The sequence below is a fragment of the Myotis daubentonii genome, chromosome 9 (assembly GCF_963259705.1).
Source record: "Myotis daubentonii chromosome 9, mMyoDau2.1, whole genome shotgun sequence".
Classification (NCBI taxonomy): domain Eukaryota; kingdom Metazoa; phylum Chordata; class Mammalia; order Chiroptera; family Vespertilionidae; genus Myotis; species Myotis daubentonii.
In genome coordinates this window covers 57,689,644-57,717,101 of record NC_081848.1, presented here as the reverse complement: position 1 = coordinate 57,717,101, position 27,458 = coordinate 57,689,644, and the positions used below count along the sequence as shown (strand labels likewise).

Genomic DNA, 27,458 nt, shown 5'->3' with positions numbered 1-27,458 from the left:
CAATACCAGATATCAAGCTGTATTACAAAGCCACTGTTCTCAAAACTGCCTGGTACTGGCACAAGAACAGACATATAGACAAATGGAATAGAATAGAGAACCCAGAAATTGACCCAAGCCATTATGCTCAATTAATATTTGACAAAGAAGGCAAGAACATACAATGGAGTCAAGACAGTCTCTTCAATAATTGGTGTTGGGAAAACTGGACAGATACATGCAAAAAAACGAAACTAGACCAACTTATACCATACACAAAAATAAACTCAAAATGGATAAAGGATTTAAACGTAAGAGAGGAAACCATAAAAATATTACAGGAATCCACAGGCAGCAAAATCTCAGACATATGTTGTAGCAATATATTTACTGATACAGCTCCTAGGGCAATGGAAACTAAAGAGAAAATAAAGAAATGGGACTACATCAAAATAAAAAGCTTTTGCACAGCAAAAGAAACCATCAACAAAACAAGAAAGCCCACTGCACGGGAGAACATATTTGCCAATGTTATCACTGATAAGGGTTTAATCTCCAATATTTACAGGGAACGCGTACAACTTAACAAAAGGAAGGCAAACAACCCAATGAAAAAATGGGCAACGACCTAAATAGATACTTTTCGAAAGAGGACATAAGGAGGGCCAAGAGACATATGAAAACATGCTCAAAGTCACTAATCATCCGAGAGATGCATATCAAAACGACAATGAGGTACCATCTCACACCCGTCAGAATGGCTATCATCAACAAATCAACAAACGACAAGTGCTGGTGAGGATACAGAGAAAAAAGAATCCTCGTGCACTGCTGGTGGGAATGCAGACTGGTGCAGGCACTGTAAAGAACAGTATGGAGTTTCCTCAAAAAATTAAAAATGGAACTCCCATTTGACCAAGTGATCCCACTTCTAGAAATATATCCCAAGAAAGTAGAAACACCAATCAGAAAGGATATATGCACCCCTATGTTCATAGCAGCACAGTTTACCATAGCTAAGATTTGGAAACAGCCTAAGTGCCCATCAGCAGATGAGTGGATTAAAAAACTGTGGCACATCTACACAATGGAATACTATGCTGAGGTAAAACAGAAGCAACAGCATGGATGGACCTGGAGAGCATTATGCTAAGCTAAATAAGCCAGTCAGAGAAAGATAAATATCACATGATCTCACTCATTTGTGGAATATAATGATCAACATAAATTGATGAACAAAAACAGATCCAGAGACAAAGCAGCATCAATCAGACAGTCAAACCTCAGAGGGAATGTAAGGGAGGGTCGGGATAAGCGGGAAAGATCAACCAAAGGACTTGTATGATGCATATAAGCCTAACCAATGGACACAGACACCAGGGGGGTGAGGGCATGAGTGGGGGGAGTGGGGGAGCAATGGGGGGATAAGGACACATATGTAATACCTTAATCAATAAAGAAAAGAATTAAAAAAAGACATCCCTGGAATGAGGCTAGTAGGTGGTTTGATAAATTTTAGAAAAGTGATTATTTATAGATTGAAGAGTACATAAAGATAGCCGATATCCACTTCACGTACCCCTAAATGGGCCCATGTTCGCTAAATAAAATGGAGGGTACAATCATCTGCACTATTTAAACCATTATTTCTTTCACAGACTCTTTTTTTAAACATGAATAGTTAATTTAGTTTAAGTTATAATTATTACATGATGCTATTCCATTGGATTTGCTCTTTATTTTAATTTTAAAAAATCATTTGTACTTTTCAATTAGAGTTGACATACATTATTATATTAGTTTCAGGTATGCACGCCAGTGCTTAGACGTTACATAACTTACCAAGTGATCTGCTGTTAAATCTTGTACCCATCTGACACCTTACACAGTTATTAGAATACTAAAGCCCGGTGCACGAATTTGTGCACACTGAAAAGAAATTAATTAGAAGCAATACTAGTATTTTAATGTCACTATTCACCCTTTCTCTATAATAGAAGCGTCAACCAAATTCAGGATCGACAATGACAGATTGAAACACACGCGTGTGACTGGCGCCAGGGAGAGCTTTATATATATTGTGCATGCGCAAGTCAACTTAGCCTTTTATATATATAGATAAACTTGCTAAATTAGACCTGCTTTCTGATGTAGCTAAACTTTTTCCAGCCTGGTGAGGCACCCTAACTTCTCTTTCAGGTAACTGTCAGCAACACAGCAGTAAATATCAACACGAAGCAGATTATTGTAGATAACACAGGGAGAACAAAGAGTAAAATATTTAGCTGCAGCAGTGTTTGACTATATTCTGTGCAGTGAGAAAACCTGGTCATTTTCAAGGTCTTACCATTTTTTACTTCTTTTCAGTCAGGTCAAGTTTCTAAACTTTCTAAATCTCTGTTTTCCAGCTAATGAAAAGAAAATAGGATTCCACCGAATCTCTTGTCTACCTACTCCAGGACTTCTGTGTGTATCAAATGAGATGAGGCACAGGAAAACGCTTCACAGACATTTGGTTAAAGTGTGAAATGTTTGCACCTGGCTATAAAGCAAGTCATGTTCCTGGACTGAAGAAACTGCAAGGAGGCTAGTTGTTGCTAGGAAGAGGAAGCCCGGAGTTGCTATGTCACGTCATTACCCGGTGCCCACAGCCACTGTTTCCAGGCTGGGCTGGGCCATGGGCAACATTTTGCGCCATGGGGGTCTCAGCAGTGTCAGCTGCAATTTGGTGGGCTGTTGCTCCAGGGCGGTGGCAGGGCTTATGTCCCACTTGGGGGAAGTCGAGTGTTGCTTTGTGGGTGCCAGGTCCGCCTTGCTGTTTCTCTGTAAATGACCAGTGTGTGTCATGGCTTCTCCTGCGTTGAGCATCAGCCTCCTGGTGGTCAGTGCGCGTCATAGCGACTGGTCAGATGGTCAGACATTTAGCATATTAGCCTTTTATATATACAGACTAGAGGTCCGGTTCACGAAATTTGTGCATGGGGGCGGGGGGTCCCTCAGCCCAGCCTGCACCCTTTCCAGTCTGAGACATCCCACTCACATCCGGGACTGCTGGCTCCCAACCACTCGCCTGCCTGCCTGCCTGCCTGCCCCTAACTGCTTCTGCCTGCCAGCTTGATCACCCCCTAACCACTCCTCTGCCAGCCTGATCACCCCTTAACACTCCCCTGCCAGCCTGATCACCGCCTAACTGCTTCCCTGCCGGCCTGGTCCCCCGCAACTGCCCTCCCCTGCAGGCCTGGTCCCCCCCAACTGCTCTTCCCTGCCGGCCATCTTGTGGCCACATGGGGGCGGCCATCTTGTGTGTTGGAGTGATGGTCAATTTGCATATCACCTTTATTAGATAGGATTATTGACTATATTCCCCATGTTGTACTTTATATCCCCATGACTATTCTATAACAACCAATTCTTTTATATTTTAAATCTAAAGTGTGTTTATTGGGATGGTTCCCCATTTGTCAGGGTGCTTTTAGTGCTGCTTCTTTCTGAAGGAGCACCCTCTATCAGCCTTGCTTTTCCTCCTGTAGGCTGAGACAGGACAGTGGAGCAACCAACACATAAAACTACCATTTGTGCATGGCTAAAGGTGGTGATTTTATAGCATCCTGGGCACTGCACACCCATGAAGTAGAAACTGAGACTCTGCACCAGGCGCTTTTTCTTGTGTTTCCTTTCTCTCCTGGAGAGGGATGAAGGAGATCCTTAGCAAGGTGTCAAGAGGAAGCTGTCACCGCTGGAAAGGCCAATTTGTACTTCTTAATTCCTTTACCTTTTTCATCTATCCCTTAACCACCCTCCCATCTGGCAACCTTCAAAATGTTCTCTGTATTTATGAGTATGTTTCTGTTCTGCTTGTTCGTTTATTTTTTTATATTCAATTGTTTATAGATATGTACTATATGTTATAGCATACAGTGAAGTTCATCTTTTTTTTTTTTACCTCAAAATATCCTTTAATCACAACAAAGACCAAATACACCCCTTTGCGCTGTCCTTGGGAAATCAAGAAAAAATGAACTCGTTTTTGTTTTATGACTCAACATAAACAAGACTTGCTGGAAATAGTGCTCATTGCTTGCACTCCATGCCAATTTACACTCTTGTTAGATCAGTCCCAATCCTACAGTCAAAAGTCCTTGTCAGAGCAAGAAAAACCACTCCTCTCAGGACTAAGCCCCGAAGGTGGAAGGACGTCTTCAGTGAGAGAACTGCCTGCTATCGGAAGACTTCTTGCTAATGTGCTTGAAGATTTTGGACTTCTCCACTTTCTTGGGCTTCTGGTAGCCAAATCCACTGCTGCCTCCTCTCTTCTTCAGCTTGCCTTCATTGCTGTTCACATTCAGATCAACAAAAGGAGCCACCTTGAAGCCAAATGACAGAGCAATGTGAGGCAAATTTAAGTTATTAACGTTAAAGATTTGTTTCAGAGAATGGGAGTCATAGGCTCGAATGTACGACTTATATGCTTCCTGGGCTGACTTATGAAGGAAGTAGATCTTTTCAATCGATTTTTCAAGCTGAGACTGAATGTCAGAAATTTTGGACCAGGAAAACTCAAATTCACTTAATGGGACCTTGGATTGCTTCAGGTAACGAAGGAAACCCAATTCTTCAGGACGCAAAATGAGCAAGGCATGCCCCCTTTCGTTTAGGCCCCTGGCAGTTCTTCCCACTCGATGAATGTATTCCCTGGGGTCATCTGGAGGGTCATACTGAACAATCCAGTCGACTTCAGGAATGTCCAGCCCTCTAGCTGCCACGTCCGTGCACAACAATATCCCCGTATCCGCATTGCAGAACTGGAAGAATGTGGTTGTATGCTTATTTTGATTCTGCCTTCCATGAATGGCCAAGACAGGCAAATCGATGTAGTTCAGCAACTCATAGTGGTATTTCACGGACATCAAGATGAGAAGAAGACCATGAGTTTCTTCTTCCGGTTCTTCTTAAGGAATGTGAAGAGCAGGAGGAATCTTTTCTCGGAAGGACAAACAACATATCCCTGCTCAAGACCATCCACTGTTGCATTAGTTTTACCATCATCGACACTAACATACAATGGCTTTTTCAGAAAAATCCTCGCCAGGTCCTCAACTCTTTGAGTTTGTGTGGCAGAAAAGGGCATGGTCTGCCTGTGTGTTGGCAGAAGTTTAATAATTTGCTTTAACTCCTCTTCAAACCCAACATCCAAGATACGATCAGCCTCATCAATAACCAGACACTGCAGGTTTTTAAACATAAACCCTGGAGTATTCTGCAGATGGTCCAGGAGGCGGCCTGGTGTGGCCACAATGATGTTGATCCCATTAGCAAGCTTCTGTGCCTCAGCAGACCTGTTGCTGCCGCCCATTATCCACCTGTATGTGTGAATGTGGTGTGTCATCAGCTCTTTAAGAACACTGAAAGTCTGCATGGCCAGTACCGTAGTAGGGGAGAGAATAAGAACTCTGTTCCTGTCAGTCCCAGGGGCAAGCTGGGCACCTCGCTCTCCTCTTCCCCATCGCCTGGCTTCCCCACACTGGTTTTGGTTTCTTCAGGGGCCTGGGAACTTTCCTCTGGCTCCACTTTGTCTTCTGTTTTTGCTTTTTTGGTATCAGGCCCAGTATCATCCACCATTTTTCTCTTTTTCTTTTTCTTCTTTTTCTTAGATTTTTAATTGGGCAAGTGCACTGCTGCTTCCCCGTTGGTTAATATGGTAGATTTCTTGGGGGACTTTTTAACTTTTACATTTTCCACTGTTTCTTGGGATATATCTCCGTTTTGAGCTTTTGACAGGCCCTTATTCATAGACGGCTTTAGGGATTTTTTAACTTTTCCACCTCCCACTGTTTCTTTATATGTATCTCCATTTGGGGCTTCTGACAAGCCTACATTCACAGACTGTTTCAGGGATTTTCAATTTTTCCACTTGCTACGGTTTCTTGAGACACATCTTCATCTTGACAGGTTCACATCCCAGGCCCCCTGCAGCTTTAGGTTCCTCTGCTGCAACTTGAGGTTCCGCTTCTCGATCTTCCTGCACAGCTGAAGTTCATCATTTTCATTGATGTACACTACTCCATAAATATATTATTACTTATCCATTTTACTAATGATGAATTTTTTGCTTGTTTCCAGTCTGTAGCTACAATGAAGAATGCTGCAATGGACATCCTTACTCATGTGCTTTGGTGAACATATGAACACATTTTTTCTGTTTAAAGACTTAAGATGGTTAAGCCATAGGGTAAACATGTGTTCAGCTTTGGTAGCTACAGCAGGTAGCTGAGTTGTATAGAAATAATTTATCTCAATGGAGTACCTTTGCCTCATCACTCTTATGCATTTCTTAAAATACTTTCACTAGTATGATTGTTTTTAAAAAATCCAACTATTAAAAATTTCAAACACAGACACAAGTATAGAAGCTCTAAGTACCTATATTCAACAGTATTTGGCACACTTGCTTCATCTATTCTTCCTCTGCCCCCTGCCCATATTTGCTGAGCTATTTTGAAGCAATGACTGACATCATGTCATTTCTTCCCTGTATACTTCAGTTTATATCTCTAAAAAGTATGGACATTTTCTTATATAACGCAATGCTTTTATCACATGGAATCAAATTCTTAATAACTCTTTGGTTTATCTAATATTCATAAGGTGAATTTTAATATGTCTCCCCATTAATGCCTTGTGAAAGAACTGTCTGCTTGGCTTGTTATTATATTCACAATGCCTTGCAGCTCTTAGCACATAATAACACTCAAAAAAACAGAATAAAAGAAGAGATTTAAGTATTCCACCACCATCTAAGCCTAAATAGTCTGAAAGAAAAAAATTCAGGACCATGCTCTAGATCCTATGGTCATTCATACAAGGAGAAACCTAAAACTGGTTATAGAGGTAGAATCACATCAAGACATAAAATTTACTTTATGGAGCCTACTGAAATATATACCAGATGTCCCACTAAAATCTACGATGCAAGTTCAAGACAAGTCTTACTATTTCTAAGCAGCACAGATGTGATTTAATAATTAGTTTCTTTAGCTGATTAGCTTTGCAAGGTCAAAATTAGGTCAATATACACCCCAAAGTACTAACAACTGATTTAATACTCAAGAATGAGTTTGGAATTAGTAGGTTTCTATTGACAGAGATTTTCTAAAAGCCTTGAAAGAGACTTAAAGAAAACTATTACAAAGAAATAGGCTCATTTTGACTTTTTCTTAAGCCATTGGAAAATTTTAAAGCTTAATTAAAAAGTAAAATGAAAACAAAGAGTGCTATGAGTAAGGAATCACTAAAAATCTGAATTGTAAACATTTAAGTTTCTTTTCATAACATCTGCATTAACCTTAGAAAACAGTAACTCAAAGACTTATTTTTACTCCATTCAAAGATAAATTTATCTTTTGAGTACTTATCAAGTATATGATTTAAAAAAAAAAAAAAAAAAAGAGGCCCTAACTGGCTTGGCTTAGTGGATAGAGCGTTGGCCTGCAGACTGAAGGGTCCCAGGTTAGGTTCCGGTCAAGGGCATGTACCTTGGTTGCAAGCACATCCCCAGTCGGGGGTGAGCAGGAGGCAGCTGATGGATGTTTCTCTCTCATCGATATTTCTAACTCTCTATCCCTCTCCCTTCCTCTCTGTAAAAAATTAATAAAATATATTTTTTAAAAAAGAAGAAAAAGAGGAAAAAAAACCAAAATGAGAATTGGGAGGTAACATACAATTTATTACTGGTTCACTAATAATTTTTATTTATTTTTTTACTTACTTTTCCTAACTTTAAAAAAGACTCCTGTTTCTAGTGAAGAAGTAACAGAAAGAAAACACTCATATTTCCCATGAAAACCATCAAATAGCCTTGGAAGAAAATAAATTTAAATAAACAATTTTCAGAGAGGGATGAACCCTTTCTAGTTGAGCAGACAGAAATAGTGGCTTTCATACCTGAGGGAATTTATCCAATGTTGGGTCCAAGGGAAAGGAAGAAAGAAGGCATAAATGAATGAATGACCATAAGCACAGGAACGTTACTTGAATAAGGAGAACCCAGCCCATTTTTATGGCCAGGTCTGGGCTAATATGGTGCACAGGAATTTAGAGAAGCCTGAAAGGTAGAGCTAGTCCTCTCTGCAAACTGAGAATGTTGATGAAGCTGGTGGCTATGCTCCAAAAGCAGGAAGAGAGAGGTTTTCCTTCAGTGCTTAGATAACAAAGCCAAAATCATCTGCAACTACACAGTTCACCATCACATTATTATTCAACTCTCTGCTATTCCAGAAACTCTTTCCCAAGAAGAGATTCTTTGTTTCAGTCACTCAAATAAACCTATTTATATAAACAAGAGACTTTTCAACTAAACCTGTGAGTAAATGCATTTTCTTAAGAACAGATGACTCAGCTAGATTACTTATTCTTCAAAATTCACTCAGAAAGCCAACCCTCACAATGTCCACCAATTCTCAACTAGATAAAGAACCATGCCAAATCCAGACCAGCACCTCTCCTCTCCCTCTTACCCCTTGCTCCACACTGAAAGACCCACCAAAAATCAGGTCTCCCAAACCTCATAAAATCCTGACTTTGTCTTCTTCCCTAAAACCAGCTTTATTCTGATGGTCTTCCCAGGAAATTGGCAAGAGAAAGAGGCCTAGACCTGAGCTTAAGACACTGGAAACTAACAGTGGTACAAAGCTCTGACCAAACTCAACTCGAGTTTAGATAAAAGAATCAGCCCTTTATTCTAGCTACCTGGCAGGTGAGTTCAGGCTCTTCCAGGGAAAAATATTAGCTACTATAGTCTGTACTAGTCTTTTATACTAGTCTTTTATACAATGTCTAGCATAAAATATAAAATTACAAAAACAAAACATATTGCCCATAAGTAAAAGAAATAGACTTACAGATAGCTGAGGGAATTGGTAAATAGGCCTTAAAAATTATAAATATATTAAGGAATATAGGTTTTTAAAAATTGATATAGCTAGCTAAAAAGATGAAAAATGATAACTCAAAAAAATTAAAATAGAAATCCTGGAACTAGAAAATATAGTATTTAAAATAAAATATTTATTAGCCAGCAACAGCAGAAAGAATACAGATTAAGAAAACAACAGTGAGCCTGGCTGGTGTGGCTCAGTTGTTGACCATCAACCTATGAACCAGGAGGTCACGGTTCAATTCCCAGTCAGGGCATGTGTTCCAGTTGTGCTTGATCCCCACTAGGGGTTGTGTAGGAGGCAACCAATAGATGATTCTCTCTCATCATTGATGTTTCTATCTCTCTCCCTCGCCCTTCCTCTCTCTAAAATCAATAAAAACATTTTTTTTAAAAGGAAAACAACAGTGAATTAAAAAACAGATGAATTGAAATTATACAAAAGTAAACTGATTAAATGGCCTTTCCTTAAATTTTTTTTTTTTTACTATTTGGAAACAGATTAGGCTTCTTTGAAATAAAATCCTTTTTTTTTTTTGAAGGGGTAGAGTAAACTTTTTTTCTTCCTCATGGAATATTGGCTATAAAATTTAATGACAAACTAATTTTTCCTCCAGAAAATACCTATTTTCTGTGCTCCCAGTCCCAGACCAACCTGTAAATATCTCTCTTCACATCGTTATATTCATACTGAAATGTTCTTAGCACCTACCTCCTTCCTCTCAATTAAGTGCCCTTTCAAGACAAGAATAGGTTTTATGTTTCTTTTGTGTGTGTGTGTGTTCATCCACAGATTTCTGACCAGGCACATACTCAGCATTTAATATTTGTTTAACAAACTGAAATAGCCATTAATATAAATGTTTTATTAATATACAAAATTTAAAAGTTGCAATAAAAAATTAAATAAGTCAAATGCCACTGTACTAATATTTATGAATAGAATCTAAAATAAAAGAGTTTACTGTAAGAGGTTTTTAAGTACAAATATAAAAACGCCTACTATTCATAAGGTATATAAATGACTAATCACTATGTTGTACACCTGAAATATACTTTATCTAACTATAATTTAAAAATAAATTTAAAACAGTTTTAGAAAAAATTGTTTTTAAGTCTCCTGTTTTTTTGGTTTAATTCATTGGTTCATCTTTAACACCTGTAGTAAAAGAAAAATGTCTAGGAAAAATAACATTCTTTTTTTTTTTTTTAATATATTTTATTGATTTTTTACAGAGAGGAAGGGAGAGAGATAGAGAGTTAGAAACATCGATGAGAGAGAAACATCGATCAGCTGCCTCCTGCACATCTCCTTCTGGGGATGTGCCCGCAACCCAGGTACATGCCCTTGACCAGAATCGAACCTGGGACCTTTCAGTCCACAGGCCGGCGCTCTATCCACTGAGCCAAACTGGTTTTGGCAATAACATTCTTTTTTAAGGTTTAAAAACATTAATGAAAGTTTATACAAACTGAACACTGCTGTGTCAGTCATTATCCCAATGCAGGCTAAAAGTAGAATAAAATAAAATATAATGCTGAAGTTAAGATATAAAAATGATTGCTTTAAGAGATAATATAACAAATAAAACTCTTTACATGTCAAAGTTATTATTTATGTACATGAGCATATAACCTGATAAAACTATCCTAAATCTTTTCATTTTTAAGGTGAACAACGCATTCTAGAAAAGGCAGTATAAAAAGCTATTTAATATATACCCAAGATTATAAAAAAGGACGCTTATCTCTATCTTTAAGAAGCTTAAACAGATGCTAATATAAATGCTGATGGAACATAAAGAGAACATTACAAAATTACATAAATGACATTAAAAATAAACTGGAATTCACAAGATAAAACATGTTAGTTCCAAATTGTATAGCCTTAGCCATTTGCTTTTGAAAACCTATAAACTTTCCATTAAAATAATGGACTTTATTGTTCATTTACTGTAAGGTTGGGCAGGCTGATATGACAAGTCAGTTGCTAGATAAGCGTTCATACATCACCATAAAAGCAAAGGTGAAACTGTCAATAATATAATATAATACAGTAGCAAATGCTCAGAAATTACTATGCATGTGTTACTAATATTCATTGGAAGATTAGCCTTTAATCATTATAGACAACCAAACTCAAGACATCTACACTAATAAAAGAGAAAAATGGTAATTGGCGTACGACGATACCCTTTTCATTGGCTAATCAGGGCTATATGCAAATTAACTGCCAACTATGATTGGCAGTTAACTGCCAACTAAGATTGGCAGTTAACTGCCAACAAGATGGCGGTTAATTTGCATATGTAGGCACAATGCAGGGAGGCGAAAGGGAAAGCAGGAAGAAGCCCCCTGCCACTGACAGTGATTGGAAACCCAGCGGGGAGCTAAGAGCTGGTGGGCAGGGCAAAGGCGGCCCTGGGGCTGCCTTTGCCCTGCCCCCCAGCCATGATCAGAGAATCAGGCGCCTTTGCCGCCCTGGCCAGTGATATCAGGAAGTAGGGGTGGAGCCAGCGATGGGAGCTGGGCACGGTCGAAGCTGGCAGTCCCGGGAGCTAGGGGTCCCTTGCCTGGGCCTAAAGCGGAGCCCACGATCGCGGGGCCGCTGCAGCTGCGGGTCCCCGCTGCCCGGGCCGGACGCCTCAGCCAGAGGCGTTAGGCCTAGGCAGGGGCGGAGCCTGCAACCGCGGGGAGCTGGGGGTCCCCTGCCCAGGCCTGACACCTCTGCCGGAGGCCTCAGGCCTGGTCAAGGGGCCGATCCGGTGATTGGTGATCAGAGGGTGATGAGGGTCAACTCCTCTGGCCAAGGCATCAGGCCTGGGCGGGGGGCGGAGCCGGGGATTGGGGGGATATGATGGTCCCCTTGCCCAGGCCTGAAGCCTGGGTCAGAGGCGTCAGGCTTGGGCAGGGGGTGGAGCAAGCGATCAGAGGGAGCTGGGGGTCCCCTGCCCAGGCATGATTCCTGGGCCAGAGGCCTCAGGCCTGGGTGGGGGCCAGAGCCAGTGATCAGGGGGAGATGGGGGTCCCCTGTCCAAGCCTGACACCTCTGGCGGAGGTGTCAGGCCTGGGCAAGGGGCCGATCAGGTGATCAAAGGGTGATGGGGGTCTACGCCTCTGGCTGAGGCATCAGGCCTGGGCAAGGGGCAGAGCCAGCAATCGGAGGGGTCTGGGGGTCCCCTGCCCAGGCCTGATGCCTGGGCCAGAGGCATCAGGCCTGGGCTGGGGGCAGAACCAGTGATGGGGGGAAATGAGGGTCCCCTGCCCAGGCTTGACACCTCTGTCAGAGGTGTCAGGCCTGGGCAAGGGGCCGATCCTGCGATTGGAGGGTGATGGGGGTCAACGCCTGAGGGCTCCCAGTATGTGAGAGGGGGCAGGCTGGACTGAGGGACACCCCCCCAACACACACACACACACACCCAGTGCACGAATTTCGTGCACCGGGCCCCTAGTGTACATATAAATATCACATGTTAACATAAAGTTTGTTAATGTACAGCATTAAATTAAGAATGCTATCAAATTTATTCTTTGGTGGGTGTATGTGTGTGTGTTTTTGTGTCTGTGTTGGGGAAGGACATCATTAAAGATTCTAATAAGCTTAAGGAAGTTGCCTAAAAACACTATCAGTCTATAGCACACATGCTATTGAAATTAAATGCAACGGGGGTGTTCTTAGGATCTTGTTAATTTGAAAAATCCAATTTTCTCTAATATTTTAATTAAGCCACAATTTTAGAATCTCATTAAGAAATAAATGGTTATGTATATACCTAAAATGGCCTTAGCAACTCTGAGACTTTGTCCTTCTTATTTTTAAGCTACGCATTCAAGTTTCAAGCACAAGAAAAAAAACATTTCGTATATTTGAAGGTTTGTACTTAGCAATACAAATCTGGATACTTCTTTCTTCACTTCATCTAAAAAAACCACACCTCTTCCTCCCCAAAGTAACTTCCTCCAACTTTTACCAGGCATTGTTTTTATTTTCCCTAATTCTTCTAACTACTATGAGAAAGTTCCAATTAGGCACTCATCCTTTTTAATACCTTTGTTATGAATTATTCCCAAGTAACCAGGGAATAATCTATCATTCAAAAGTAGGCTTAGAGATTAGGTTTGCATAATAATTAGCTGTAGACAGTCATAGAGGAAGAGTGTAAGGAGTTGGCACCAAAAATAGCTGGAGTGGATATGGGTGGATAGTTGGGACTCACAAATAATGAAAATGTACTAAAAGCATTAGGCAACAAACTCTTATTCATGTCAGGCTCACATTAGAGTAATTATGCTGGGAAGGAAAGGAAATTTCTAAAAAAAATGTCGATGGTTAACCAAATAACTATAAGCTTACTCTGAAAGTGTAAAGAAAAAAAAATTCAAGGTCTACTTTTCTCTGCTACAAAGAAGGTATGTGACTTATTTTATCATATAAATCTGTCAGTCCTATCGCTGAGGAAGAACACATTTTGATCATACATATTCCCGTACCCTTTCCCTTCCAACAACTGATAGACTATTGGCCAACAGTAAAATTTTTCAAGTCTGTTTTAAATAGAACTTCCAACCTCGTTTTTTCCACACCTAGAAAATCTCATTCATAACATTTCTTTATGCTCCTTTAAAAGTTTGTACATTCCACTAAGAAGGGGTTTTTTTTTGGTCAGAAAGAGTAAGGATATTTCTCAAGTAAAACTTTACAGTGATTTTTTCTTCACCCATAAAATGGGGAGTAATAATAGTACCCACTTCAAATGGTTATTATGAGGACTAAATGAAATAATGCTTTTAAAGTGATTAGCACATTGCCTGATATTCAAGCGTCAATGACTCTGAGATATTTTCACCATGGGAAAACAATTTATATTGACTAATTATTTCACAGAATAATCTCAGAAGAGTTAACACTGACTGTTAATTACTAAAATTTACATCGCCAGTGCCTGGCATGCACCCAATAAATATGGTTTGAAACTATACATTCCTCTCAATGTGAGTTACTCAGCAGTAATCAGACAAATACACATCTACTCCCACTTCCTGATACCTCCTCCCAAACTCTAGGCCTGATTCATTTCCAGAGTTTTATACTAAAACCATTCAGGCAAGTTAGAAATAAAAATCTCTAATAATAAAAGCATAATATGCTAATTAGACCGGATGTTCTTCCTTCCAGACAAAGCCGCAGCAGCAGAGGCCCCCAGCTGCAGAGGTGGCAGGCTGGGGCCGGGGTCAAGGCCCTTGCACAAATTTCGTGCATCAAATCTCTAGTGTAAATATAAAAGGTTCTTCACACCTACAAGATAATTTTGTTTCTGATTCTTTTACTTATGGAACTCTGATTGTATAGGGACAAATGCAGCAAGTACCTATTTGATACATTATTCTTCAGTATAAAATTTTTTATAATCTTTGGATTAAACACACTTCATTTTTTTGTTTTGTTTCTTTCTATTTTACTCTTTCAGAATAAAACTAAGATCATCAAAAGATAAATGCAATCATTTAACATAAAGCTTCTTGTACTCTATCTATAACACAACACTATTATAGCTAAAACTACTTTCCAAGACATATTGATAGCCAGGGAACAACACAACCTAGGTTCAACCAAGCAGATGTGCTAAATGAAGATGTGTGTAAGGAGGAACTAGACAGCCCGAGTTGGTAGGAGAAGAACAGGTAGTAGAGTTTTATTCATCTGGGGTTGTCAGTGGTGGCTACCACTTACTGAGTGGGTCAGGAGCATTAGAGTTGGTAGCTTGGTAGCAGACCAGTGCTGTGGTGTAGTTCTAGTTGTTTTTAGAAATTTAAAATATACTCTTTTCCTTTAGCTCTCCCAATATGTCTGGAAATTATCTCATTCTTTTTAGTAAATAAATCCCTTTCTGCTTAACTAAGCTGATTTGGACTCTGTTGTCTGAAACTAAGAACGCTGACCAATATCCAGAAAATAAAGAACATACCAATGAAACTCAATAAACTCATCTGTCTATATAAATTTCAAAAACATACATAACTAAAAACAAACACAGTGCTTAAAAGTATTCATTACAGTTTTACATTTGTGAAGGTAACTGAAAGTAGATTTGAAACAATATTATTTAATAATACTGGTGATATGACAACTAATTTCTATGTAAGAATCCCATGCAGGATTGGTCAGTTGTTATTAATCAAGCAGTGGCAGCAGTGGGGGTGGGGCCCGATGCCAGCAGCCATGGGAAGAAAAGCCCCGATAGGCCCTGATCGCCAGCCAGGCCTAGGGACCCTACCCGAGGGGTCCTGCCCAGATTGCAAGAGGGCGCAGGCCAGGCTGAAGGACACCCCCTCCCATGCATGAATTTCGTGCACCAGGCTTCTAGTAGGTAATAATGAATAATCTATTAAGAAAAATCATTATGTAAACATCATTTCCTAATACTTTCTCTTCTGAACTAAACTAACTTTTTAAAAGTCTACTGGCCTATTAAAACAGATCTGTTCAATAGCTTAACCAAGGCAAAGATAGACTGTCAAAGGCAATAATCTTTTTCATTTATCACAAGAGTGGCAATTAATTTATTAGCTTGACAATCAACTACACTGCTAGTTATATTCGCAAAAGTCAAATGACATAACTTACCGTGCACAAGGATGTCTTTGTGATTTTCAGGGTAAAATCTGAAGAAAACTCCAAATCTGAGACAGACGTTTTATGGCAATCTATATGCTACCCATTAAAAGAGTGAAGAGAATAATTTAGTAAAATAAAAACAAAACAAAAATACAGATAAGTACTTCCTTTTGTGCAAAAAAGATTACAGTAAACTAATGTTTCAAAAACTTTAATCATTTACAACCCACTTTTGGGATTGTTTCCAAATTTAAGGGTTACTAGCACTATGACTTAGTTCATTTTTTTAAAAAAAATCAAATTAGTATTATTTACTTGGACTTCTTGTAAGAATAGTGTAGTGGCTCAAATCATGGCTCTGATGTGGTAAAGTTTTTTCTAAAACATAATAAAGTACTTTCAAATAAAAAAATGTTTCCAATTAAAATTGTGTATACCACTAGTGGAATACATTTGCTAGAAATTGTGTGACAACAGTCATTTCTTATAGGGAATGCCAACTTAAAAACATATCCTCTCTCTATATAAAAAGCCAACAACAAGAACACCATAACAACCAGAATGACTGGTTACTATGACGCCCACTGCAGCCAGTGAACCTGCTGATCAGGGGGTGGGGCCAACCAGCCAATCTCCTGCAGCTCCTCCTCCCAGCCTGCCCCACCTCCGATGGGCCCCCACCACCCCTATTGGCCCGTAGCTCCTCCCGCCAGCCGGCCCCACCCCTGATTGGCCCCCCCACTCTGGTCAGGGGCAGGGCCAGCCAGCCAATCACCCATGGCCCCTCCCCCAGGCCGCTGGCCCCTGATCGACCCCCCCACCCCATTCAGGGGTGGGTGGCCTGGTTGGCCCACCGCCCACAGCCCCCCCCCCAGCCAGCTCCACCCCCAATCGCCCCCCCCCACACACCAATCCGGGTGGGGCTGGCCGGCCAACCTCCCACAGCCCCTCCCCTGGCTGCTGACCCCTGATCGGCCCCCTGTACCCCAATCTGGGGCAGGGCCCACCAGCCAATCACCCACGGCTCCTCCCCCAAGCCAACCCAGCCCTGATCAGGCCAATTGGGGCGGGCTGGCCGGCCAACCTCTTGCCATCTCCTCCTCCCAACAGGCCCGGCCCCAATTGGGGCAGATCGGGTCTGGGCCGGCTAGACCCCACCAACGCACGAATTCATGCACTGGGTCTCTAGTCCTATATAATAAAAGCCTAATATGCTAAGTGTCCGGTCGTCTGTTTTACCAATCAAAGTGTAATATGCTAATGATATGCTAAGGCCGCTCAACAGCTCACTATGACGTGCACTGACCTCCAGGGGGCAGACACTCCAACTGGTAGGTTAGCTTGCTGCTTCTGTCCGGCCGATCGGGACTGAGTGAGACGGGCCGGACATGCCCTGGAGCCCTCCCTCAGTCCCTCCCCGGCTGGCCAACCTCCCGCATCCCTCCCCGGCCCCAATTGTGCACCGGTGGGGTCCCTCGGCCTGGCCTGCGCCCTCTTGCAATCCGGGACCCCTCAGGGGATGTCGAAGAGCCAGTTTCATCCTGATCCCAAAGGCCAGGCCGAGGGACCCCACTGGTGCATGAATTCAAGCACCAGGCCTCTAGTATATAATAAAAACCTAATATGCTAAGTGTCCGGTTGTCCAGTCAACGAATCAAAGCATAATATGCTAATGATAATGCTAAGGTCACTCAACCGCTCACTATGATGTGCACTGACCACCGGTGGGCAGATGCTGTGACCCGTAGGTTAGCTTGCTGCTGCGGTCTGGCCGATTGGGACTATGCGAGATGGGCCGGACACACCCTGGAGCCCTCCCATGGTCCCTTCCCGGCTGGCCAACCTCCTGCATAACCTCCCTGGCCTTGATCATGTACCGGTGGGGTCTCTCGGCCTGGCCTGCACCCTCTCACAATCCAGGACCCCTCAGGAGATGTCAGCTGGTTTTGGACAGATCCTGCAGGCCAGGCCAAGGGACCCCACTGGTGCACGAATTCATGCACTGGGCCTCTAGTACTAATGAAAAGAACAGAGTGATTTAGAATTCATTTTGTAATGGCAACTGAAGATAAGTTTGTTAGATATTAACAAACCAACTATGAAGATTCAACTAAAAAAAAAGTCAAATATTCTCATTTTCCCAATCTGCCCTGGTTCAAGTCCTTTTCCATTTATCATGGAGAGTAGATGGAATCAGTTATAGTAGTGTGACCAGAGTATGTTTTAAGATTAACAATTGACTTTACATGAGTAGATTATAACACTGTAGACACAATTCATATGATTATATACCTGAACCATTACTCTATTTTAGATAGTTTTAGAAAATTTGAAAGTTGCAAAGTGGTTGCCTTTTATTTGTAGGGGGCGTGGGAGCACAGAATGAACTGTATTTACTTAAACAAATAAAAAACTGATTAATGTTTAAAAAAAGAGAAAGGGTATACTTTTTAAACACCTTCATCTTTCAGTCCTAAATTCTGTATTTCCGCTATTTATTCATAGCATTTTTTGGCACTAAGCAAAGAGATCACTAGGGTGAGAAATTAGCCCTTCCCTCCCCCCACGTAATCCTCTTCCTTCTGCTCAGCCTTAGGGCTGAGTTGGCTATAACTGTACACTCCTACCCTGAGCCAAAGTATCCAAATAAAACCCTTACTATCAGTATTAGAGCACTAAACAGTCCTATAATCATGAACCAGACTGTATTTTTTTCTTAAAAGCTGAATGCAATTTTAATAAGCTTGCTCTTACTGAAAAACTTTACATGTTTATTATTCTATGCTAATTTTAAATACTTTATCCATCTAAGAGAATTGATAAACATTTACTGAATATCTTCTTTGTGTAGAAAACAATTTTTGATGTTATGAAAGTAATAGTGTGAGTAAAAAAAGGAAACAATGTTTGAACCAAACACTAAACAATCTATATTTATCTAATTGAAACAAACAAATTAAGGAGTTGTAAGAAAGGCAATATGTTATTATTCAACCCATGTAAGTTTGACATAGCAAAATTCATAAAACTGGATATTTACAAGGTGAAAAATAAGATATTAAAACACTAAAGAAATTAACTGAACATTCTGAACATAGTTTAGTTCAGTGGACAAATTCACTGTACTTACTCTGCAAGGGGTAGAAGAAGTCTGAGTAGGACAAGCTAAATTGTGTGGAATATATAATATGAACGAATTATCTGGCTATTAAAGGGAAGCTAGAATAAAGCCAGGAGGTGGTGATGAAGCAGAAATGACTATATAGCAGGACAGGACTTTTTACCTTCACTAAGTCAAAAGTAAATCACTCAACCCCTAGAGTATAAGGAACTTCAATATATCAAGAGAAGTGATTTCAAAGAAATGATATAGTCAACTGGTACATAGTATGACTTTAAGTTGTTTTAGACTGATTAAAATAGGAAGAATAATTACTGTTTGAAATCTCACATATAAAATCAACATTAATTTCAAATACTAATCTCAGAAGTGAAAACTAAGAAATGTGGCAATACTATTAGAGAAAATAAAATTGGTAAAACACCTACCTTAATACTATAAGCGTCTGAAATAAGAGTCTTTGGATCTAAAATTTCCACAACAGCTTCTGGAATAACTGCTTTCTTCATGCAGGACATGTTGAAGCCATAGACATCATCCCAAAAAGCAATTCTATCAGCATGTTTATTCACATCACTTACTGCCACAAGGCTGATAGTGCAAATATCAGGGTAGACTGCAAGAAATAAAATACCCAACAATTTAGCATTATCCCCCTTTATTACAAAACAGAATTTTAAAAGGCTAAATATAAGTATCAAATCCATCAGTATGGCTCACTAGCAATTGATTACTAACAGTGGGAGATTTATGAAGGTATAGCTCATGGAAAATAACCAAGTCCCATCGTGTAGCTCCCTTAAAAAAAAAAAAAAAGATTTCCATTATTGTGATGGTAAGATTAAAATAAGGATTTCACCAATGGGTTGCTATTAAAATAATTAAAAGAGGATGGCATAATTAGGTAATCCTGAAATGAACATATTTATTAATATTAAACTTACAGTATGATGACTTTTAAAAGGTACTAGATCTTTATATATAGCTTTGAAACATGCAGAGAGGGACAAATCATTTAAAAAGATAATATCTTAAAAATTCATGTGATGGAATATTATAGTTGTGTAGAAGACCACTTCATATCACTGAGGGGATATATTCAAGGAATATTTAGGAGGTCGAATTCATAGTACTTTAAGACTGGCTGGCTATGGAGGTGAGGAATAGGAAAGAGTCAAGGATGACAGTTTTTAGCTTTATAACTGGGCAGAATGTGGTACTAACTATTATAATATGGAATAAATAAGGCAGATTCAAGAGAAATATGAGAGTTTAATGCTTATGACACAAACGGGTAAAAATATCCACCAAGCAGCTGAATATAGGTCTGAAATTCAAAAGAGAATCTGGGCTCAAGATATAAATTTGGGAACATGAGCATATAAATGAAAATTAAGTTATGGGAGCTCATGAGGTTCCTAAGGAGAATACATGATGAGTAACAATTTAAGAGATGTGTAGAAGAAAAGGATATTGAAAAAAAATGGCTAAGAACCTGGGGTCACAGGAGTAAGAGGAAAACCAAGTGTTAAGAGCATTAAGGGAAGAGAATGATTCAGGAAGAAACTCTCCTCTGATAACAAGCATAAATCTTTATAACAAAAATTTTTAAATAATACTGATTTATTTTTATTAATAAAAAATGAACTTTGTCCTTCAAATGTATCAACATGAATTATCACATTATCATAAATTAAAATATAAATCACATTTTCCTATAACAACAAATTGAAAGCAAGTACATATGTACCAAAGAAATGCACAAAAGAAGTAATTTTATGACCATCACTTAGCCTTCAGACTTAAGCAGTAGAGAAATAACTTTTTCTTTCCCACAAACTTTGTTTCTATCCATAGCCTTAGGAATTTTACTATTCAGTGACAACAGCACTAAATTATCTTCCAAATAAAGCCCATGATAAGATCTGCTGGCATTAAAGCAATTGCTTCTTCCACACCTGACATGTGAGACTCCAAGAATAAATACTTGGTGCTATGCCACTGATAAGAAGTTTCTCCAGTCCTCCTTACAGAGGCCTGTCAGGCAGATATGAGAGCTGGGCTAGTCTACTTCCATGTAAATTCAGATACTTCTACTCTCCTCTACAGACTTGGTAAGCCTCTTGCCTGCGCTTAAATTTTGGATACAAATTCTTCCAAGTAACTGATTTGTTATTGAAAATGCTAACCGAGCAAAAATATCAGCTACATGAAAGTATGTTTAGTTTCTTACACCAGACCTTTAAGATAAGAAACACTGAAGAAACAGAATTCTGAAGCAACTTTAGATATTTGGAAACTTCTTTATGCATTCTTTCTGGGACTCAGCATGACAATAGGAGAAGCTTTCCTACATTATGCTGTCACAGACAATCCTATATAATGAAAGTGTAATATGCAAATCGACTGAACAGCAGAATGACCAGTTGGCGGGGGGTGGGGCCGGCAATCAGGCAGCGCCAGGCCAGCCAAGGCACATGCCAGCAGGCAGAGGTAGGGAATGGCAATGTGGGGGGGAGGGGTGACCAGCGGTGGCAAAGAGGCGATCGGGGGCCCACCCAGCGGCCTCCTGCAGAGGGAGACATCCCCTGAGGATTCCTGGACTGTGAGAGGGTACAGGCAAGGCTGAGGGACACCTACCCCCCAGTGCATGAATTTTTGTGCATTGGGCCTCTAGTACATAAATAAATGAGCATGGCTAATGTTCCAATAAAACATTATCTACAAAAACAAGCAGCAGGCAGGTATAGATATCTCTGATATAGAGAAATGGATGAGGGAGGTATCAGGGCCACCATATTGTACTACTTCAGAGAGTGCCACTCACACTGCAGTCTATGGGAAATGAATATCCTCTGGAGTGCACAAATATTCACATCACTTAACATGGTTCATAGAGTTCTTCTATTTTAGAATATTATTTTAAATCTTAGTGAAATTTAAAAAATATCATCTCTTTATCAGGAGTTGGCAAATGACAGGCCATGGGTCAATTCAGCTCACTGCCTGTTTTTATAAATAAGTTTAACTGAAACACTGCCATGGTCTATGGCTGTTACTGTGGTAAAGCTGAGTAGTTGGGAGAGAAACTGTGTGGCCTATAAAGCTGAAAATATTTACTATCTGCCCTTTGGTAGAAGAAGTATGCTAACTTCTGGCTTTGTATCTATTAAGCAGTATGATCCTATACTAATATAATAAAAGCCTAACATGCAAATTGACTGAATGGTGTAACGACAGGTGGAATGATTGGTTGCTATGGCGTGCACTGACCACCAGGGGGAAGACACTCAATGCAGGAGCTGCCCCCAGCCTGCAGGCCCCAGGCCAGCCAAGACGGGTGCCAGCGGGGGACCCCCTGATCGCCCTGCCTGTCGCCCCGCAGAGGGAGGTGACTGGCGGTGGCGGGCAGGGCCAGCAAGTGGGTGGTGCCCGGCCAGCCAAGGTGGGTGCCAGTGGGGGTCCCCCAATCATCCTGCCAGTTGCCCCACAGATCAGTCCCGATTGCCAGCCAGGCCTAGGGACCCTGCCTGTGCACGAATTTTGTGCACCGGGTCTCTAGTTTACTAATAATTATTTCTACTAAGAATTAAGGATAAGTTTTTCATAAGGAAAAAATGGTATCTCACTAAAAGTAATTTTAAAAGCTTTGAAAATATGTTGATAATAAAGAAATAAAGAGGAATATGATTTTACTTTTTCTAGTGGTGAGCTAATCATATTTCAAGCTAATCACATTTCACAAAAGTACAGAAATATAGTTTTTATATCTGTTAGAGTTTAGAAATGAAATTATCTTTTAGTTACTAAGTTCTATGAGTATTCATAAAGGACTTGTAATCAGTGTTATAGGTGTGTTTGTTTCTATATCCACCTCCTCACAGCTGGCTAAAATGTTGGGCCACCTGCCCGAATCATGACTAACCCTTTACCTTCACATTCTGATACATCTGTCATTTGATTTTTGTCAGATAGAAGCATAATTGAATAATTATTCCTCCTTGTAGGTGAAATTAACAAAGCGCTGATTGGACAAAAGCACCCTCTTAACAGACCATTTATAAATTCACAGCTTTGACATCTGTGTCCTTCTCGATTCATTGCCCAGAATTCATTTGTCACTAGAACAGCTCACATTGTGAATAGATAAAGGTGGGAAAGCCTTTATCCCTTAGAAATGCCTCACAAACTTTTGGACACTAAAGGGTAAGACTGAGCTGCATAAAGAAACAATTCTAGTAAACACTAGCATCATTACTTGTATAGAACAAGAGAGTAAAAAGTTTAGAACTAAAGAAGATAAAAATAAAAATAAACTGTCCTTTTTACAATACCTATGTATAAAAGCCTAAGCGATCATCCGACCAGCCGAACATCTGGTAGCTCTGATGTGCACTGACTACGAAGGGGCAGATGTTCAATGCACAGGCATGGAAACATGAAACAGACTGATGAATCTCAAAGGGAAAGGGGGAGGGGAGATGGCGGAAGAGATTAACCAAAGATCATATATGCATACTAGAGGCCCGGTGCATGGATTTGTGCACTGGTGGGGTCCCTCGGCCTGGCCTGCAAAGATTGGCTTGAAACCAGCCCAGTGTATGAATTTGTGCACCAGTGGGGGTTCCTCAGCCTGGCCTGGGGGGATTGCGCCAAAACCGGCTCTCCAACATCCCCCAAGGGGTCCCAGATTGTGAGAGAGCACAGGCCAGGCTGAGGGACCCCACCGGTACACGAATCCATGCACCGGGCCTCTAGTAGAGAAATATTTGATTGAAATAACAGTCAATTATAAAATTATTGATAGGCAGAAGAAAAAATGTAGTTCTAAGTCACTAAGTCAGTAAATATTTTGGGAGTTGAACAAGCCTAAAAACTGATTTCCAATTTACATAATAAGGGTATCTTAAAACACTTAAGACTTATTTGGAAATTAGAAACATTTTCCCATCATTAATTTATAATAGTGACTAAGCCACTAAAACTTAGCTAGGCTAAAATGTACTGAAAAATTATGTACTAAAAAAACGTAGAAGTTAATATTACTGCAATATCACTGGAAGAAAACAAAATAATAAATCTGAGCAAAGCAGATCTGATGATGAGGAAGCAGACAGCGAGTTCTGGAAACACTAAAGGAAACCTCAAAGCACTATGAACCACTGCCACTAGCTGATGGCACACAGACATAAGTTATGCAAAAGTCAAGTGCTATGTAAAATGCAGGTGTTAATACCATGATTGCTTAAATTCATTTCCCACTCTTATAAGGTAAAAACCTAACACTAATCTCGTTTACCAGCTGTAACTCAGGAGGGAAATTGACATTTATTGAGTAACTATGTTATATCAAGCCATTTAGACTTTTGACTGATTCTATAAAGGTGGATTACAGATTTTTTTAAAGATAAGGAAACTGAAGTTCACAAAAATAAACTAACCTGCTCAAATTACTGGTTTAATTAGCTAACTAGATAACTAGTTAATTGACAAACCAGGGATTCAATTTACGATCTATCTGCAAAATCTATGTGCTTTCCATTATGCCACATTTATGTTTTTCCGAAGGAAAACAGAGAAACAGGAACCCCATTTTCCTAAGGACACTTATTGAAAGAGGAAGAGGAGAAAACGGTTGAGAAGAATTGGAGATTAATAAAATTTCAGGGCAAAATGAAGAAAATGGAAATGTTCAGCTTTACTCGGCCTGAGTTAAGAAAAAAATGAGATGGACAAAAAGAAATACTAAAAGGAAAGCAATTAAGCAGAAATTAGAGAGGAGTACATAAACTGTACTGCTCAGTTTTCCAGCAGCAAGAACAGCATATTTGCAAATCTGGAATTTATAAGAGGCCATTTTTTATTAGTGCAGATCAGGCTTCCAATCAAATTACTAGTACAATGTAAAACCTTTGTGTAAAACCTTTGAGAGGCACAGATCTATCAGAGAATGGTATAAATCTTTACTCTATTTTGCTGCCCCCTTCTGAATTACTTGTGAAATTCCCTGTTATGAGACAGGGCCTGCTTCCCTCTACAGAAGCTGAAAAATGACAGAAACTTGCTTTCCCTCACTCCCTTGCGGGTGAGGCATGTACACAGAAGCTAGGCCCCACTAATGACATGCACCTAAAGCTCTGTCTACCTTTCAGAGGCCGCAGGCCTACTGTTAGCGAGATCAGCATTGCAATGTGTCAGCTAGTCCTCAGCATTAGAAGTGGTATCACTTCTAAATCAGTAGTATGAGATAACTTTAAGCATCGTTCCTAACTGTATAAACTTACAGCCTGGTTTTCTCCTTCTCAGGCAAACTTTTAATCTACCCTATTGTCTTAATAAGTTCCTTTTCTGTTGAATAGCCAGGGTAGAGTTCTATTTCTTCCAACAAGAACCCTATTTATGCAAAGGGAAACAAACATTGTAAATAAATTCCTCAAACTGGGCTGTTCCACTAGTTTTGGGTTCAAAAGGCTCTGATGTGGGGCTTGAACATACATTTTTAACAAAAAGTCCATAGAGATTGTGTTGGTCTGTCAATATTAGAAAACAGTGAGTTAGGAATATCAGTGAGTTAGGAAATGGCTATTTTAGTAATTTTATGTTGTATTGGACATTGTCCTCAACTTTATAATCTCAATGGTTATAATTCAAAGAAGGTATATATTCTGAAGGACTCCATTAAAACTTTGAGCTTAGTTCTGACTATGTGTGTGTGTATGGAATTGGAGATTCCTAGGCCTCTTATAAATTCCAGATTTGCAAATATGCTGTTCTTGCTGCTGGAAAACTGAGCAGTACAGTTTATGTACTCCTCTCTAATTTCTGCTTAATTGCTTTCCTTTTAGTATTTCTTTTTGTCCATCTCATTTTTTTCTTAACTCAGGCCGAGTAAAGCTGAACATTTCCATTTTCTTCATTTTGCCCTGAAATTTTATTAATCTCCAATTCTTTCATTTTGCTTGTAATGAAAGGCAGTGAAAATGACTTTCTTTCCTAGTAATGTGGAAGATGTCTCCTTTAATGGGCCCCTAAATTTTCTATGAAGCAATTGTGATCTCAAAAAACTACTACCAGCTTTATGAATTAAAAAAATGAATTATTTCTACTCAATGAATACTCAAGTTATTGGCTGACTATGTTTTTATAAAGGTTTTATTTACTCTATGCCATTATATATATGTGAATAAAGTGAACCCTAATATAAAAGTAAGCCATGGTCCCTTCATGCATATATGGGTCTTCAATATTCTCCTTCTCTCATAATTCAATCATCTTTCCAAATTCTTTGCACTGCTAATTGCTTAGTAAATCTTTCCATTAGGAAAACGTAACAGAAAACTCTATTTTGCAATAGCAGAATGTGCGTCTAGTTGATTTGGTGATATTCATCAAGGCATATTCAAATGCACAAAATAGGCAAAACCACTTCATGTTACTCACTTCTGACTTCTTCTTTTCTCTTGATTGTGTTAACAAATAACATTCAACAGCACTGCTTAGGCAGATAACGCTGACCTCTTTTCAGTATACCTCCAGATTATCTTAGTGCTAATATTAGTCATAAAAAAATATAGAAAGAGCTAGACTTATGAGCCTCCATTTTACTAGTAACCCTCTGATGCTGGGGAAAAGCTCTGCCACTACTTCAACTACAACCTCATTATTCACATGCTCTAAGTTCTTAATGAATTTCATCAACAATTCAATTTAAGTACATTAAGTTGCTGTCACTCCTTCAGTAAGATCAATGAGTATCACCGAGGGAGGTATGGAAATAGTTTTCTGAATCTTCCCTAGAACAATTCAAGGCAAAAATCAGATTCAATAAAATACACTTTTAGTAAGGAAATAATGAATAGTGAAAAGAAAGATCCAGCAAATCTGAGATTTAGAAAAAAAAAATCAAGGCCTGACCACTTAATATGTGTCATCCAGGTCACATTTGTTTCTAAAACCTCAAAGAGCTGTTGTGAGGTTTACATGTAATAACATAAGTAAAGGTAGAGTATATAATTTGGTAGCTTGTATAGACAATCAACAAATGGTAATATTATTAATTTTTAGTCATTAAGTGTGGTTCTCATTTTTTTTTAAAAGCCACTGCATTTATAGAATGATATAGCTAATAAGTTGCAGAGTAAAATATATCTAAAAATTCTAGCCAGGTTCATGTCAGAGACCAGGGACATATCTTAAAATGGTTGCAAAAAATATAGTGATGAGAGCATTTTGAAAAAAGAAAGGCAATCCATTTAAATGTTATTAAAAAAAAAAGGACTCTACTATACTGGAGAATTTTATCTGTTTATGTTTTGGCCTTATTGATTTCTATTATACCCTTACTACCAAAGTAATTTCATAGACCACAGATCAGCAAGAGGCATAATATGGTCCAGTGCTTTATGTCACTACTTCCAAATATCTCCTTTTCATCTATTTGTATATATACTTCTAGCACTTGTACTCTGATCATGGATACCATTTGTTGATCCTGAAGCTTTGAGGAAGAGAAGGTGCAGGGAGAGATGAATGAAGGGAGACCGATGCTATTCAATTCAGTTTTAATGATTCAATTCAGTAAACATGTATGATGTACTACCTATGCTGCAGTAGCTATGGAGCTCACTGAAGAGTCAAAGATGAGCAAAACATAGTCTCTGCCCTGAAAGAGAACATTTTGTTTGTATACAATTCTACCCAGCAGAAGGTCTGTAAAAACCTAATCTCACTCTGAGTAAGCAGAGTTAACATGATTAAAAGTTAATAAAAAGAAAGCCTTCCAAATATATTGGGGTTCATTTAAAAATACT

General features: G+C 39.5%; 1 protein-coding gene and 2 pseudogenes across 2 annotated transcripts in view; all 3 read right to left on the bottom strand.

Moving 5' to 3' along the window:
* Positions 1 to 27,458, bottom strand: part of PRMT3 (protein arginine methyltransferase 3) — a 105,037-nt gene that overhangs the window by 26,166 nt on the left and 51,413 nt on the right. For both annotated transcript variants that reach the window (XM_059709144.1, XM_059709143.1), the window contains 2 exons: positions 19,077 to 19,264; positions 15,537 to 15,623 (listed from right to left, as the gene is read on the bottom strand). In XM_059709144.1, the coding sequence (XP_059565127.1) occupies positions 15,537 to 15,623; positions 19,077 to 19,264 (275 nt within the window). The remainder of the gene's footprint in view (positions 1 to 15,536; positions 15,624 to 19,076; positions 19,265 to 27,458) is intronic.
* On the bottom strand, positions 3,056 to 3,798 carry LOC132241062 (small ribosomal subunit protein eS27-like; annotated as a pseudogene).
* LOC132241063 (ATP-dependent RNA helicase DDX18-like) lies at positions 3,909 to 6,045 on the bottom strand (annotated as a pseudogene).